Source organism: Henckelia pumila, chromosome 1 (assembly GCF_033568475.1).
Source record: "Henckelia pumila isolate YLH828 chromosome 1, ASM3356847v2, whole genome shotgun sequence".
Lineage (NCBI taxonomy): Eukaryota > Viridiplantae > Streptophyta > Magnoliopsida > Lamiales > Gesneriaceae > Henckelia > Henckelia pumila.
In genome coordinates this window covers 166,706,618-166,723,252 of record NC_133120.1, presented here as the reverse complement: position 1 = coordinate 166,723,252, position 16,635 = coordinate 166,706,618, and the positions used below count along the sequence as shown (strand labels likewise).

Here is a 16,635-nt window from a genome sequence, read left to right as displayed (position 1 = left end):
TCACAAATCGGAGGGAAAAAAACTTGACGTATTGTTTTATTTTGATTAGGTATATTTTAATTAATATGTGTGATATAAGATTATTTCTAACCACACGAGTCTTATCAGAGAACATCGACGTCAAATAAATAATATTGGTTTGATACTTTGATTTAGTGACTCTCGATGATAAAGCATCAAAACAAAAACAAAACAAAACAAAACAAAAATCCAAGTGACTGAACTGAAATCAAACTTGAAAAGTTATATGACTAAAACCAAAATCAGACCTACTTACATGACTAATATTATAATTTTCCTAATTTTTAAGCGATATTTACACTATAGTAAAAATCTCTCTAAATTAATGCTCGATGAATTAATAATTTTACAGTCCGACTTGGGTCGGTTTATTAAATCAATAATTTCGATAAATTAATAAGATAATAGATATTCGGGAGATGCTGATATAATATATTATCCCATCAATATCATAAATTAATAATTCTCTAAATTTACAAATATAACTAGGACAAGTTAGTAAATTTGATGTTATTGTTATTTGTTTTTTTCTAAAATTCAATTTTAACTTAAATGTAATCTTAATTGAATTTCATCACTAATTTTTCTCATTTCATTCAAAAGCTCTTGTGTTTCATTTTTGAACTATTGAATTTCATCTCTGACTTTTCTCATTTCATCCAAAAACTTTGGTGTTGCATTTTCGAACTGTAACGAAAAACTGTGAAGAGTTATTTTCTCTATAAATATTTCTTTGGAGTAAGTAGTTCCAAAGATATATTATCATCCTCAACTTCATCGTCATTAATAAAATTTTCAATTGCGTTATATATAATTTCTTTTAAGTTTTGCACTCGTGAACACATCCATTTTCACTTGAATAATACGAGAACATTTGTTTAGTAAATGATATAGAACTTCCAGTGCTACATCATACCCTTCTGGATTAATAAAATTTTATGATCTTGATATTATTAATTTATAAAAGTTTTTACAGTGTAAGTTATCTTATTATGATAATCATTATTATATATTATAAAATGCAGAATGTAAAGTAATCACATAATACACATATTCGCTATCACCAAAGCTAAAATAGATAATATTCAAATTTTAAACTAGCAAGTTTTGAACTATATCATTTGGGGATCATTTGGAAGGAAAAATGGGATATTTTGATTATAAATAAAAATAAAAATAGAAATAGAAATAGAAATAAAAATAAAAATTTGCCGCCACACTATTAGCCCAGTGATATTTCGAACAAATTTCCTTCATTCAAACCCTTCGAATTTGAATTTTTTTTTTTGTTCCATTTTTGTTTTGACAATAACTCAACAGATGAAATTCGCTATTAAATAAGTTTAACTTTTGAGAATATTTCCGGGTAATTATTGTATGTGTGTTCTATAAATAAGGACATGAATTTGATTAATAATTAAACAGTTTTTTTTCTTGGTTTGAATTGGATTAACAAACAGTTTTATCATTGAATAAAAACTATTTTCAAATGCTTTTTTCAATGATTTCCAACATTTTTATCGTATTCTGTATTAATTAATTAACAAGCTAATCCAATATATGCTTCCGCTACATCAATCAATATGGTAAAACCTTTTCCGCTTGAATAGAAGTATTTCAAATCTATGAATTTCAAATACATTTTTGTTGTTTAGAAAAGTAGCACCACAAACATCAAATCCACTTCTTTTATGTTTATATGGTAATTCATGGTAGTTAGGATGAATTTTAAGTTCATTCAATAAAGTGATGATTTAAAATTCATTTTAATCCATTTAAGTAATGGGTAAATAATTAATTTATAAATTTGAGATTTCTCTATGTTACATTGTTAACACTAAAATTATAATCGAAATCCATGGATTTGAAATACTTTAATCCAAGCACAACCTCAAAGATATGGGCAGCTATTCCAATGTTTTATCGCCTACGAAGATTATGATATAGAGGTGTAAACAAATTGAATTAAGCTGAATATAATGATTCGAGTTTCGATTCGACTCGAATTATTCATACATATTCACAAGCTATTTGGGATAAATAGAGACTCGAAATATATGCATGCTACGTAAATTAAGACTCGAAATATATATATGTATATACACTTAAAATGAGGTTAAATCAATCTAACACTTATCCACAGCTGTCAAAACATAGAATTTGGTTAATTTGCTGTCAAAAAATTTACTTCAAATCTACGTTCTTCACCAGCCTACTGTATATTCTAACATAATTATTACTCTATAAATTAAGAACTGCATTTGAATTTTCCATGCATTATTCCATTTTCTCTATAGCTTCTTCTTACGGTCTTTTCTCATCTCATAAAAATGTAAGAATCTACGAGCTTGTTCGATCTTTCTGATCTCCAAATATACGTTGCCTGAAGTCCGAAACCATCAGCGGAAGTCCCTTCGTTAAAGGCACGTTCGGTTGCCATCCGAGAAGCTTCTTGGCCCTCGATATGTCTGGCTTTCTCTTGTGGGGATCATCTTCTGTATTCGGCCTAAACTCGATCCTCGCGTTTGGATCAATTGTATCTTGTACCACCTGCATGGATAACACATGATCAATTTTTTTCGAAAGCACCTTAACAAGGATTCTAAAGTCCGCGGAAACTTTGTGATGGTGTAAGAGTCTACCCGAGCTAGTTCAAGCATGGTGAATTCGCCAGGGTTCCCAAGATTGAATGGACCTACGTGATCGCCTTCCATTAGTCGCATCAGACCTTCAACCTGTTCACATAAACCGCGATCGGTTATTAATGAAAGTGTATGTCTTGGTTAACTTTATGCAAGAAACAGATGGTTGCATACCAGATCAGAAACATATTGGAAACTCCTGGTTTGCTTTCCATCCCCATAAACAGTCAATGGCTCCTTTCTTAAGGCCTAACAAAATTTAAATAGAAAATTACTATACACTACTGGATGACACACAATTTCATATCAGAATTGAATGTTCTCTGGTTTTTTACAAGACCTGAGCGACGAAATTGCTAACGACACGCCCATCATCTATGCACATGCGAGGCCCATAAGTGTTGAAAATCCTAGCAATTCTCACCTGGATAAAAGTAGTACGTACACACAAATAAAATGTGAAAACCAAATCTATTGTTGTATTGATTCTGAGTCCTGATGAATATGTTACCTCAAGATTGAGTCCTCTGTGGTAATCCATGGTCAAGGTCTCGGCTGTACGCTTTCCCTCGTCATAGCAACTCCTTACGCCTACCCAGAAATCGATCAACGCAAAACAAGATGAATATGCAACTGTTCTATCTGCTAGAGAAATGGTTAGGACTATCTTGAGAAAATGGAGTTCCTTGAGATGACTCACCAATGGGATTGACATTGCCCCAATAGGTCTCGGCTTGAGGATGCTCCAAAGGATCGCCATACACTTCGCTGGTGCTCGTTAGAAGAAAACGAGCGCCGACCCTTTTTGCCAATCCCAACATATTCAGTGTTCCCATCACATTTGTTTTGTGATCTCAGGAGAATACAGTCAAGAAAAAAAAATCTTACCAGGACATAACATATTTCTTGTTTGTTTTTCAAAACTTCAAATGCATAATCACATTGTGAAGATTACTGATTAGTGTAAAAGTTCAAGAATTGGGTGATAAATGAAAAAAAACACAACAAAGGAGAGGATATGATGGTCTTGACTGGGTTATACTTGTAATGCACTGGAGATGCAGGGCAGGCCAGATGGTAAATTTGATCCACTTCTAGCATAATGGGCTCGACTACATCGTGCCGAATGAGCTCGAATCTCGGGTTTCCGAAATGATGCAGAACATTTTCCTTATTTCCAGTGAAGAAGTTATCAACGACGATTACACTGTCTCCCCGAGCCATCAAACGGTCCACCAGATGGCTCCCGACGAAACCAGCTCCACCGGTGACCAAAACCCGCAAACTTTTGCTTTTCAAACCTAAAGGAACCTTCCCACCTGAAGAGATTATAGAACAAAGATAAATCACATCCACAAAAGCACTCAAATCAAACAAAGAAATCAATTTGATTAATCATAATCTAACTCAAGGCTCAAACATATCATAAAGAGCAGAGATTTTATGAAATCCTCCAAGTTTGGGATCAAAATCATGGAATAAACAGAATAATGACCCCTACAGAAAATGGAGAAAACGTTAAAATCCATCAGCTTATCAAGAAAAAAAGAGCTAATTAAAATTCCTAAACCAAATTAAGAGATACATTAGAAGTATAACTCCAAATTCAATTTCAAGAATTCAAATATCTTAATAGCTAATAATACCTATGCTCCGGTGCCCGAATCCATCGTGTAATTCGTAAGCAACCCTCCGAGGAACCGGCACCGAATCATCAGAAAGCCAGATCCTTTCACTCTCCGGAGGCAAATTCGAAGGACTAATGACGGCGAAAGCCACACAAGCTATGGCAATCCCAACCAAAAAAAACACAAATCTTTGCTCTCTAAACATATAAAGAAAAGGGTACGCCACACAAATTCTCTTTTGATGTTTCTTCACGTAGCTTATATTGGAAAACTGATCACTCCCCATTTTTTAACCTTCTGATCACAAATATTGGAAACAAGCGATACGATATCAAATCCAAAACGAAACAAGTTCAGAACATTTTAACGATGAAATGAAGGAAACATTAATCCGAATGTAGAATATGAGAGCTAGCTGCAGAAAACAGAAGGTGGCATCAAAATTAAGGTTGAAAATTTGATGCAGACAGAATAATATTAATGCATGTGCATGTCTGAATTCAGATACATTTTGTGTGAGTTAGAGAAATGGTGAGATCCAAGATGGCGGGGAGACATTAAATGTCGGCGCAAGATCGCTGCCTGTGGCGTTACTCTTGCTGATGTCCGTTTTAATTTCTATGTTAACTTCTTTTTATCCATCAAGTGTGTGTGCTTTGAATAAATACATTTTTTTAACGACATTTTCTTTCGATCGACCACCAATAGAATTCAAGGGGATTAATCAACTTGTTTTGGTATTTATTATCTGACTCTTTTTTTGGTCATTGCTAATAATCAGGATCTTATGTCACTTAATTTGTTTAATTGAGAATATATAAAATTATTACGCATCACATTTGATTCAATTTCTAAAAATTAGGAAAATCATGCTTCATTCAATCATAAATCATTCGTTCGTCTCACGAACCAAATTCCATTTTAATACGTACGATGCTTTGTAATAGTAATTTAACAAAAGCTCATCGCTGATATGCCAAAAAAAATCAAGGAGAACAAAAATATATTTTGTGGACATGAAAATGCTCTTTGATCTGACGTGAAAACTTGCTTTATGAACTATTATCAATTTTTAAAGACTGATAAAGGATGATCCGATCTTGACCTACAAGTGTCCTACAATCATCAGAGGATCGATGTAGCATATCAAGACTATTCTTGTCTTACAACTCCTAATTTATAATATCCCTATAGTTCGAAACCGTAATTTCAACACGATATTCGAGTTTCGTCTGATCAAAATCCAGAGGTGAAGGCTGCCTCAAATTGCTTTGTATATGAGAAAATATACATTTAAGTTGGCTACTCAAAAAGCTCTGTTGTAACTTGTAACCAGCCAACATTTAACAAAAGAAGGCAGAATAATCTGAAGTAGCAAACATACGCTTTAAACCAGCTTCAAATCTTTTTATTCCTTTCAGAAAACCAAGGTTCATGTACACATAAAACGCTAGACTCGAGTAATAAATTTAGGGTCTTCAAAAGAATACTCATGGTTTTTAGCCATGTGCTAATAAGTGTGTTCATCTTCTTGGGCACGGGCAAAACTGGTGACAGCTATGGTTTCATTTTTTTTGGATTTATGCGACCAAAGGAGTTCAATCCTTGTGTGGCTGTTGATGAAGTTCGAGGAACTTAGCCACACGCTCTGCTTTTGCTCCTGTCTTGTGATCATAATACTCAACTACGGCAGCACCAGCTAATGCAGCAAGTGTAAGAGCCTGCGCGTGCAACCTGTTTCCAAGAAATATTGTTGAACGAATCGGAAGGAAATGATATCGCATGAACAATAGTGAATAAGAGTCTTGCATATTCTAAAAAATTCTAGATTAAACCAAAGATAAGATATTTTGCAACAAATTTATGACTCATTGTGAATCGAATGGTTAATCGCATAGGCAGGGTAATATCAGCAAGGATCTCTACATTATGTTTTGAGCATGAACTTGACCTTCCATCTAGTTTACAATCAGCTGCAACCATATTCAACAAGTGGATGGAAGGATTGCTATGCATTTTAAATTCTCAATTTTCGGACTACCATTCTGAACTTGTCACTGCAAGCTTTCAGCAGGTTGACATGAATTTGTCGAACTCGTTATCGTTGTTTGATGGAAACATTATACATTTCCAAATCATGGATTAACATGTATGGTAGCTCATAAACCATCACAAAATCCTAAAACCAAATTAATTAGGCAGGAATCCTCACATCTCCTACACACTATTCTCTCCTGAAAGAAGAAGAGAAAAAAGAGAAAGAATAAACTCACCAATATCAGCTGCTTGTTTCAAGTCCCAAAAACTGATGCACAATATCGAGACACTACACCTAGACAGATCAAATTCTTCTCATATCAAAACCTGTACAGACTACGATTCTACAACCAAAACATGCCAACATTACCATCTGTGAGTTTCCAAGTACAACATCCAATATGTATTAGCTTCCGAAATCATCAAGATTCATTATTATTATATATATAATGTTTCAATCAAAACTCCCATTTGGAAGCTCAATTTTATACCCAATACTCAATCACCTAAAGGCATACAACCAAAAGCTACTTATGACAAGCCCTGAATGCAGTGCGGCCACTGATGTACTTGGGAGCAAAATCACATTTTTTTCTAACAATAACCACGAACTGCAAGATTTTGCCGTAGATGGGCCTCATAAGCTACATCCGACGCTAGAAATGCAGTTTTTATCAACCTACGCCTTATCAGACAAATACCCTAGTTCCTACCAATCATTTCACGAGGCAAAGCTTTTTATATCAGATTTAACTACTCGGAAGCAAATGGAAATCAGCATAATAAATGGATTATCACTAAGAAAACTCAGTAAGAACAACAAACGAGGAAAAAAAAAGAAGAAGAAGAAGATAGTAGTTCGATCGAGAACATAAAAGTACAACCATACCTAGCGTGAATAATCTTGACACTGGTTTTCATATTTGGTTGCGACCAATTATACGCCATAGAACCCACGATCCCGCTAGCCCATAAAGTCCCTTCGAACAAACAAGAAATCAAAAACCCCATTAAAAATCCGATCTTCAAACAGAAAATCATCACAAACAAAAAAAAATTTACCAACTGCTCGAAGCTTGTGCTCCACGACCCATTCCCTGATCGATTCAAGCTTGCCCTTTTCTTCTCCCATTCTTTCTCGTTCTTCTCTTCTTCCTTTCTTCCGTCTCCCTTCTAGTTCTTTCTCAGCCTCTGCGAAAATGTTGATTTTGCCCCCCAAGATATATAGGAAAGAGGGAAGAAACGAATTTTGACACGTCGCTTGTAAAACAGTCCACGTTTTTGTCACGTGTTTGGTTACGTTTTTGCTGCTGTTTTTTTTTCCCTCCCTAAATAAAGAACAAAAATCAATTGATAATAATTAAAATTTTTGCAACAAATAATTAAATTAAATTATTAATATTAATATTAAAGTAACAAATATGTGAAAAGAGATATGATTTGCTTCAAGCCCACAGACAATGTGTTCAGCCCATTGTTATTTATTGGGTAATCTTTCTAATCAACTTCATATCATATCATTTTTAAAAAAAAAAAATCAATTTCATATCATTAGTATTACGAAAAAACACAATTTTTGTTGAATTGTTTTACTACAGGTCAATTTTATGATAATGATCTCTAATTTAATCAGATTCAAAAAAGATATTATTTAGACCTAAATGTCCAAAGCACTACTTTTCTCTCCTGGTTTGAACAAAATCAACATTTTTCATATGAAATCTACTCTCAGAAAATTGATAATATATAGTTGTAACATTTATAAGTTTTAGCCTTTTCAATTATTTAAAATGAAGTTGAATGGACATAAAAGATATAAATCTCTCTTTTTCTGAAGTCACAAAAATTACTCAATGTTCAATTTTATGAGATGGATCTCTTATTTGACTCGATCAATGTTAGTATTATTTTTCACTCCAGTGATGAACCGGGCCAACACATCTCACATATATAGATCCGCCGGATAATCTCACAATCTATTTTTTTTTTTTAAAATGTGGTCATGGTGATGATAATTTTTTTTTTTTCTGAAGTACTTGAAAATTCATATATTTTGATACGAAATTCATAATGTCATCATCATACATCATAATGTTGATTATTTGATATCTATATGAATATGCATATTTATCTAATTATTTTAGCTAGTTTAGAAAATTAAATCATGTTTTAGAATAGTAAAAAAAAGTTATTTGAACGAAAATTAAGATGAATCATCCTAACTTAGCCGATCGGAACCAATACGAATCCAAGGTTCGGTTTAATTTGGTTAAATAATCAGTTTGCAAAATAATGCAAAATGATATACCGTATACGCACATTGAAGGAGTTATCGAGAATATTTTATGCTATCTACAAGGACACTATTTTCATGATCATAGATATCATTTTTTGTCTATGCTAGCACATGGGCAGCACCCATCTGCTGCATCCAACGGCCTTTTTTTGGATTTGATAAGATCATATCAAATCCAAAAAAACATGGGCCGTTATCTCCATTCGGGCACTACCGAATGGGATATCATAGACAAAACCCATCAGTACATGCAAGATCCACTAAAAAATAGTGGACCTCGATAGCTTGGACCCTAAATACCCATGGGATAATTGACAATCACTGGTTGGTTCAAATCATGTGGGTCCCACTGAATTATATGGGGCCCACATGATTTGAACAAATAAAATACATCCATATGTCTCATGGGGTAATACCCATGGAGTAGGTTGGAATTTTTCGTTGACCTTACATGTATTGATAAATATAACTCTTAAATGTATGTTAAGGAAGTTACTTATTTATCGTAGGCTTACATATTTCATTTGAAGTTACAATATTATTTGTGTATTTTATTTGAAAAAAATGCTTTCAAAATATATTTTTGATAGTTTTATAACTTCAAATAGAACTAGAACGTACGTGTAAACTAATATGTAAATCTCTATTTACGTTTTACTAAAATAATTATATTATAATTTCAAAAAGAAGGGGTTCGTCCAATTGCCATATTTTAATCACTACGACCAATTACGTCCCTACCCAACAAAAGAAAAAGCAACACGCGCACCAGGCCACCAAACCCAAATGCTAGAGGAACGCCGCGCCGGGCCTCCCCACGCCGCCATATTGGCGGCGGTGGTGGTGGTTGTCATGGTGGTTCCAAGCTTGTTCGGAGACCAAGGCGAGGCGGTGACAGGCTTCATCGCTGAGCTGCTAACCCCAGTAGGTCTCCTCCTCCTGCCGATCATTCTCCTCCTCGCCATCCAGTTCCTTTCCTCCGACAGCGGATCCTTCGTCGCCGGAATATTCTCCTCCGGCGAGCCCAACTCCATCCACCGCGTCAGCGGCTCGCCCCTCGGCGTCGCGCTCTTTCTCCTCCTCGTTCTGCTGCTTCTCTTCAACAGAGTTTCCATCTTCGGCGGGGATGATGATTCTGGAGCTTGATAATGATTCAGATCTCGATCTGTACTCTGATTTGAAATTAATTTGCTTCTCTTTTACCATTTTGTGTTTGATTTTCAGTTCATTGTCGTACGGACGTAGTGTGTGTATGAACATGGAGTTGCTGTTTGATTACCATTTTGCCCCTATGGACGCTTTCACTCTTAACAAATTTTGATAGATTTGAATTTCTATTAATTATAATATTCAACAAAAAAAATCAGATAATTTTCTCTTAATGTTGAAAATTAATAATAATAATAATATTCTTTAAAATATTTTAATCTAATTATTGTTAATTGGATCCCCTTTTCATAACATGTGCTGTAATGAAGATCTATTTTTTCTCTTAAAAATTTGAACCAACGATAGGAACTTTTTTAATGGATGGATATATGCCTTTGATAATGACTTCTTCCTAAAAATAGATATATATATATTTTTAAGGCCAGGGCAGTTGCATACGTGTAGAGTTTCATACGATGAACATCTACTAATGTGAGCACCTATAAAAATATGGGATGAGGCAATATTAGGGATGGGTTTTCGGTACACAAGGTTTTGAAAAACGTTAGGCACGGCCACCCACTGTCTAGGTGCTTGGGCGGCAGTCTAGACAGTGCTAAGAAGTTTTCTAAAAAATATATTAATTAATTATAAATATATATATATATATAATGTTTTATAATATAAAAAATTGATCAAAATATACATAAAAGTGTTTTATATTTTCATTAATATTTTTTCAATCATGCGTATTGATTTGCATAAATTTTTTCAACTAATTTTTTTAAAAAATAATTAAGATTTTAATTTTAATTAAAAAAAAAAACGAACCATCTAGGCGAGTTTTGGATTTTTTCAGCACCGTCTATGATATATTTTAAATGCATATAAATCTCAAGTGCGAGATTAATGTTTTTAATGCATTAACATATCTAACAAATAGTATTTTGATGATTACAAAATCCGGTTCATTGTTATTAATCATCTTCAGTAAGTAAATGCAGGTTAAATAAATTTTTCCCAGCTGTGTTCGGACGTTCCGAAGGAGTTCGGAAGCACTGAACGTTATCCTAAGAAATTTCCATCCGAAGCTATTCGGAGGCAACTAAGTAATGTGTTTGGAAGTTCAAAAGATACAATCGGTAGTTCCAATCTGCAAGATCAATGAACTGAATAAAATGCGGGCAAATTGATTCTGAAGAGATCAATTTGGTGGTTTTGAAGTCCCTGCCAGCGCACCAGATTTGAATTTTGAATTTGAGCGGGATACATAGTTTGGTAGATCCAAAGTACAGATCAGAGGTTCCGATCCTGAAGCATAAATTATGGGATTTGATTAAAGGATATCGGTAGCTCCGAACAGGGTTCGTGTGAGACCTCGATTCTAAACCACTAATCTCGGATTAAACAACTATTAAGCGAACAAGAATCCAAGAGTAAAACAAGTCAAAGTTTTTTTTTTTTTTTAAACGTCCGCGCCCGCGCGAGGAACCAAGCTCGCGCGCGCGGGGGCAAACGATCCCGAGGCCCAACGGAGGCCTCGCGCGCGCGCGAGGAACGCCTCGCCCGCGCGCGGAAGGCCTAGGCAGAAATGCTCAGGCTGCAGAAAAATAAAAGGGATTCCTCACTTGGTCCGACATGCCTTCAAATATAATTACAATAACAGGGTGTAGGGAAACATGCCATAACAAGTCATGCTTTCAGAAGGCCTAAAAACAACCAGAAGTCTAAATCGATACAACAACAACATACTTTGATTTCAGATTACAATCCGAATACAAACTAATTCGAATAACAAAACATATCAAGTTCGAGTTCTAACATGCTTCAATCTTAAACTAGATAAACATGTTAATTCGACTTCTAAACCGAGTCTCACTTCTACTACTTGCCCTCGAAGCTAACCATGCCTCTTCTGACTTGTTCCTGCCCCACCTGTTGCCAAGTACACATACAAAACAAAGCAACAGCCGGATAACCGATGAGAATGATAATCCCAGTAAAAGCAACATATCAAGTAATGAATATAAAACATGCTATCAAACCACATATTCAAGTCGAAGTTAATGATATGCATGTCTTTAAAACCAGGATATCGATTCTGATAAACACGGGAGTATTGCTCTGCTTTTGGGATCCCGAGGATGAGATCACGTAACGACTCACCGACTCTCCCAATCGAGGTGGTGCCACGTATCCCACTCCTCTAGACTTTGAGCAACCATAATGAGTATGCTAGCACTAGGCGAAATACTACAACCTAGGCCACTCAATCATAGTTCCCAAACGTCTAACAAAAAGGGCGGTTCTGCCCGCTGAAATCAAAGTAGGCTCAAGATGAATGCATAACAGAAACATAAACATAAGCCACATAACAAAACTCAATCAATCAACAATTACAAGTTCCACGTGCTAGAACAAGTATCAATGCAATATGTGATTTAAAAAGGGAAACTCGAGAACCAACAGTCCCGAGTATGCTATCCCGCTACGATGACTGCTTTTACCTTTCAATGCAGTAGCTCCAACTCTGGATAAGCTACAAAAGAGATTGTATAAACAACTACACAACCTAAACAACAAACAACGGTTCAAGAAAATCTCTTTACCGTTCTTCATCCAACTCTCGACGAACAATGCTGCTAACACAGGGCTCGACACACTCCAACGAATCTGTACGAATACAAGGTTTGATCAACAATCACGATCATTCACAAGCCAAGGCTTCAATCAATACAAAAACGATTCGAAAACCCAAAACTCAAACCGACGGCATAACGGCTATAAACTGAACAAACCGGCAACGCAGACAGCAGTTCAATACTGATAACAACTCAATTCAATGCCCAAAACAACAATAACAAAGCAAACCCATCAATCTCAAAATCCACATTTTCGAAAATGGCTTCCAAAAATCATAACAAATCCGGACGTCGCTCTAATTCAAAACCGACAGATAATAAACGATCAGAACTCTGTCTAGAACAACATACTAGAATCTAAATCGATTCTAACAACCTCCGAAAAACAAAACATATCCGATCGGAGAAATACTTACAATATAACAGAGCTCTCACTGCAGTGATCGATAATCTGCCTTCAGAATTAATTTCTAACGGACGGATCGAGCTCGGACTGGATTTTGAAAGCTCCAAACTCACGTTTGGCTCTCTAATGGAGGTTGGAGGCGTGGAGAAGGAAAGGAGGAGGAGAAGAAGACCATTCTCAATCCAATCAAGTTGTAGATAATATATAAAATTCCATATTTGCATTTTAGTCCCTGAAATTTCCAAAATTTGCAAAAAGGACCCTGATCAAAATCAAACCGGCTCGAGAACTCTGTAATCTCTGATTAACTCAAATAAACTCATTTAAGATAAAAACAGGGCGTTACAATTCTCCTCCACTAAGAAGAGATTTCGTCCTCGAAATCAACGAGAACCACAACTCATAAGATAGAATAAAGAACTAAAGACAGTAAGAAGAACTCACGTCATCCGAACAACTCTGGAAAACATTGTCTCATGTCAGATTCTGTCTCCCAAGTCGCTTCCTCGACTCCGTGACGGCTCCACTGCACTTTCACCAACGGAATCAACTTGGTTCTGAGTTGCTTTTCTTTCCGATCAAGGATCTGAATCGGTCGCTCAAAATAGCTCAGGGTCTCGTCTAACTCGGCTTCGTCAGGCTGAAGGATATGAGAAATATCTGATTGATACTTTCGCAGCATAGAGACATGAAAAACGTCATGAATACCAGATAAAGACGGAGGAAGTGCAAGTCTGTAGGCAAGATCGTCTATTTTCTCGAGAATTTCGTACGGACCGATGAATCTCGGAGATAACTTTCCTCTCTTACCGAATCTGACGGTGCCTCTGAACGGAGAAATCTTAAGGAATACACGGTCTCCCTGCTCAAAACTCAGAGGTCGACGTCTGACATTCGCATACTTCGCCTGCCTATCTTGAGCTGACTTCATTCTGGTCTGAATGATCTTAACCTGCTCTGCCATATCTCTAAGCATCTCCGGTCCCAAATCTGGTGACTCGGACAATTCATCCCAAAACAACGGAGATCGGCACTTTCTACCATACAAAGCCTCAAAAGGCGCCATACCGATACTCGCTTGGAAGCTGTTGTTGTAAGAAAACTCGACAAGAGGCAAAGAATCCTGTCAACTAGTGCCAAAGTCTAGCACTACCGCTCGCAGCATATCCTCCAACGTCTGGATAGTCCGCTCTGACTGTCCATCTGTCTGAGGATGATAAGCTGTACTCAGATGCAATCGAGTACCAAGTGCCCCCTGAAGACTGTGCCAGAAGTGAGAAGTGAATCTAGGATCTCTGTCTGAAACGATCGACTTCGGCACACCATGCAATCTCACAACATTTCTAACATACAACTCAGCCATCTGATCATGACGATACGTCATCCTGTACGGAATAAAACACGCAGACTTCGTCAATCGGTCGATCACTACCCAAATAGCATCGCATCCTCGAACGGATCGTGGTAGCTTCGTGACAAAATCCATAGAAATGTGATCCCATTTCCATTCAGGAACAGATAGGCTGTGCAAAAGACCACCTGGTCGCTTCCGCTCTGCTTTCACTTGCTGACAATTCAAACACCGAGATACAAATCTCGCAACATCGTCCTTCATTCTCTTCCACCAGATGACTCTTCAGATCTTTGTACATCTTACGACCTCCAGGATGAACGCTAAACCGACTGCAATGAGCCTCTCGGAGAATATGCTGTCTCAACTCCGAAATATCAGGCACAACAATACGGTTATTCACAAACAAAACGTCATCTCTAACCTGGAATTCTGACTGATGCCCAGTTCTGACTTTCTCTACCGAAACCCGAATGCTCGGTTCAGACTTCTGTGCTTCTCTGATTGCAACAAACAACTCCGGCTCGGCTTGAATAGCAAACACTCTGATAGTCTCCCTATCTGATTCAAACTCTAAACCAGAAGTGCAACAATCATCGACCAACTGAGAAACACCGATAGTTGAAAGAGATAACGAACAAAGCTTTCGGCTCAAGGCATCTGCAACTGCATTCGACTTCCCTGGATAATACTTGATCTCACAGTCGAAATCCTTCAACAGATCTAACCATCTTCTCTGTCTCATATTCAGCTCTGCCTGTGAAAACAAGTACTTAAGACTCTTATGATCAGAAAAGATCTCGAAAGACTCACCATAAAGATAGTGACGCCAGATCTTCAAAGCAAATACAATCGCTGCAAGTTCAAGATCATGAACAGGATAACGAGTCTCGTGCGGTTTCAGCTGCCTCGATGCATACGCTATCACATGCTTATGCTGCATAAGAACACAACCCAAACCTCGGTTAGAAGCATCACAATACACTGTGAAACCTCCAGTACCCTTCGGAATAGAAAGAATTGGAGCACTGGTCAGTCTCCTCTTCAGATCAACAAAGCTAGCCTCACAATCTGAAGTCCAGACAAAAGGCGCATTCTTCTGAGTCAGCTGGGTAATAGGCTTGGCAATAGACGAGAAACCCTTGATGAAACGACGGTAATAACCAGCTAAACCCATGAAGCTTCGGATCTCAGGTACTGATGTCGGTCTAGGCCAATTCATAACCGCTTCGATTTTGCTGGGATCGACAGAAATCCCATCTTCAGAAATAATATGACCGAGAAAGACAACTTGATCTAACCAGAATTCGCATTTCGATAGCTTGGCAAACAACTGCTCAACTCGTAAAATCTGCAAGACGATTCTCAAGTGCTCTGCATGGTCAGTACGGTTCTTCGAGTAGATAAGAATATCATCGATGAAAATAATGACGAACTCATCTAAATAACTCTGAAAGATACGGTTCATCAAACCCATAAAAACAGCTGGAGCGTTAGTCAAACCGAACGGCATGACTATAAACTCAAAGTGACCATACCTCTTTCTGAATGCGGTCTTAGGAACATTTTCCTCTCGCACTCTCAGCTGATGGTAGCCTGACCTCAGATCAATCTTAGAGTAGACAGAAGAACCCTGCAGTTGATCGAACAAGTCATCTATTCGGGGTAAAGGATACATGTTCTTAACTGTAGCCTGATTCAATTGACGGTAGTCGATACAGAGCCGCATAGAACCATCCTTCTTCCGAACGAATAGAACAGGAGCACCCCAAGGCGATACACTAGGTCTGATGTATCCCTTGGCAATCAAATCCTCAAGCTGCTCCTTCAACTCTCTCAATTCAACAAGTGCCATACGATAAGGAGCTTTTGAAATAGGTTGAGTACCTGGCACTAAGTCAATGCTGAATTCAACCTCTCGAATGGGTGGCAATCCAGGAACATCTTCCGGAAACACATCAGCAAAATCTCTAACCACTGGTAAGTCAACCAAAGCTGGGCTAGATTTCAGTACATCAACCGCATAAACCAAAAATCCTTCTGCACCTCTCTGTAACAAACGAGTCATAGATAACACTGAAATCAAAGGAATTCTAGATCGAGAACCCTTACCAAAGAATTTCCACTCGTCTGCCATTTCAGGTCTGAACCTGACAACTTTCAGAAAACAATCAACGGTTGCCCTGTACTTGGTCAAAGCATCTATACCGACAATACAATCAAAATCTAACAACCCAAGCACAATACAGTCGAATTCTAACCAATTCCCCTCGAAACAAAGTTCACAGTTCCTGACTAGTCGGACAGAAACAATTCCTCCACCCAAAGGTGAAGTAACAGCTACTACTGTAGGCAACAATTCAGTTGGCAAAGCATGCAATAACACATATTTCTCAGAGATAAAGGAATGGGAAGCACCTGTATCTATCAAGACATGAGCAGAATGACCGAAAATCGAACAGT

The 16,635-nt window shown here is 37.0% G+C and overlaps 2 protein-coding genes and 1 pseudogene across 2 annotated transcripts; 1 reads left to right on the top strand and 2 right to left on the bottom strand.

Annotated features, from left to right (window-relative positions):
* Window positions 1-2,343: 2,343 nt before the first annotated feature.
* Window positions 2,344-4,839, bottom strand: LOC140874401 (UDP-glucuronic acid decarboxylase 2-like; annotated as a pseudogene).
* Window positions 4,840-5,677: 838 nt separating this feature from the next.
* On the bottom strand, window positions 5,678-7,549 carry LOC140875206 (uncharacterized). The gene is made up of 3 exons (XM_073278808.1): window positions 7,391-7,549; window positions 7,218-7,308; window positions 5,678-6,025 (listed from the first exon to the last, which is right to left on the bottom strand). The coding sequence occupies exons 1-3, from the start codon at window positions 7,458-7,460 to the stop codon at window positions 5,890-5,892; spliced, it is 297 nt and encodes a 98-aa protein (XP_073134909.1). The 5' UTR covers window positions 7,461-7,549; the 3' UTR covers window positions 5,678-5,889.
* A 1,779-nt stretch (window positions 7,550-9,328) lies between these two features.
* On the top strand, window positions 9,329-9,956 carry LOC140876260 (uncharacterized). Its single transcript, XM_073280178.1, has one exon. It carries the CDS (start codon window positions 9,411-9,413, stop codon window positions 9,768-9,770), a length of 360 nt encoding a protein of 119 aa, XP_073136279.1. The 5' UTR covers window positions 9,329-9,410; the 3' UTR covers window positions 9,771-9,956.
* The last annotated feature ends 6,679 nt before the right edge of the window (window positions 9,957-16,635 follow it).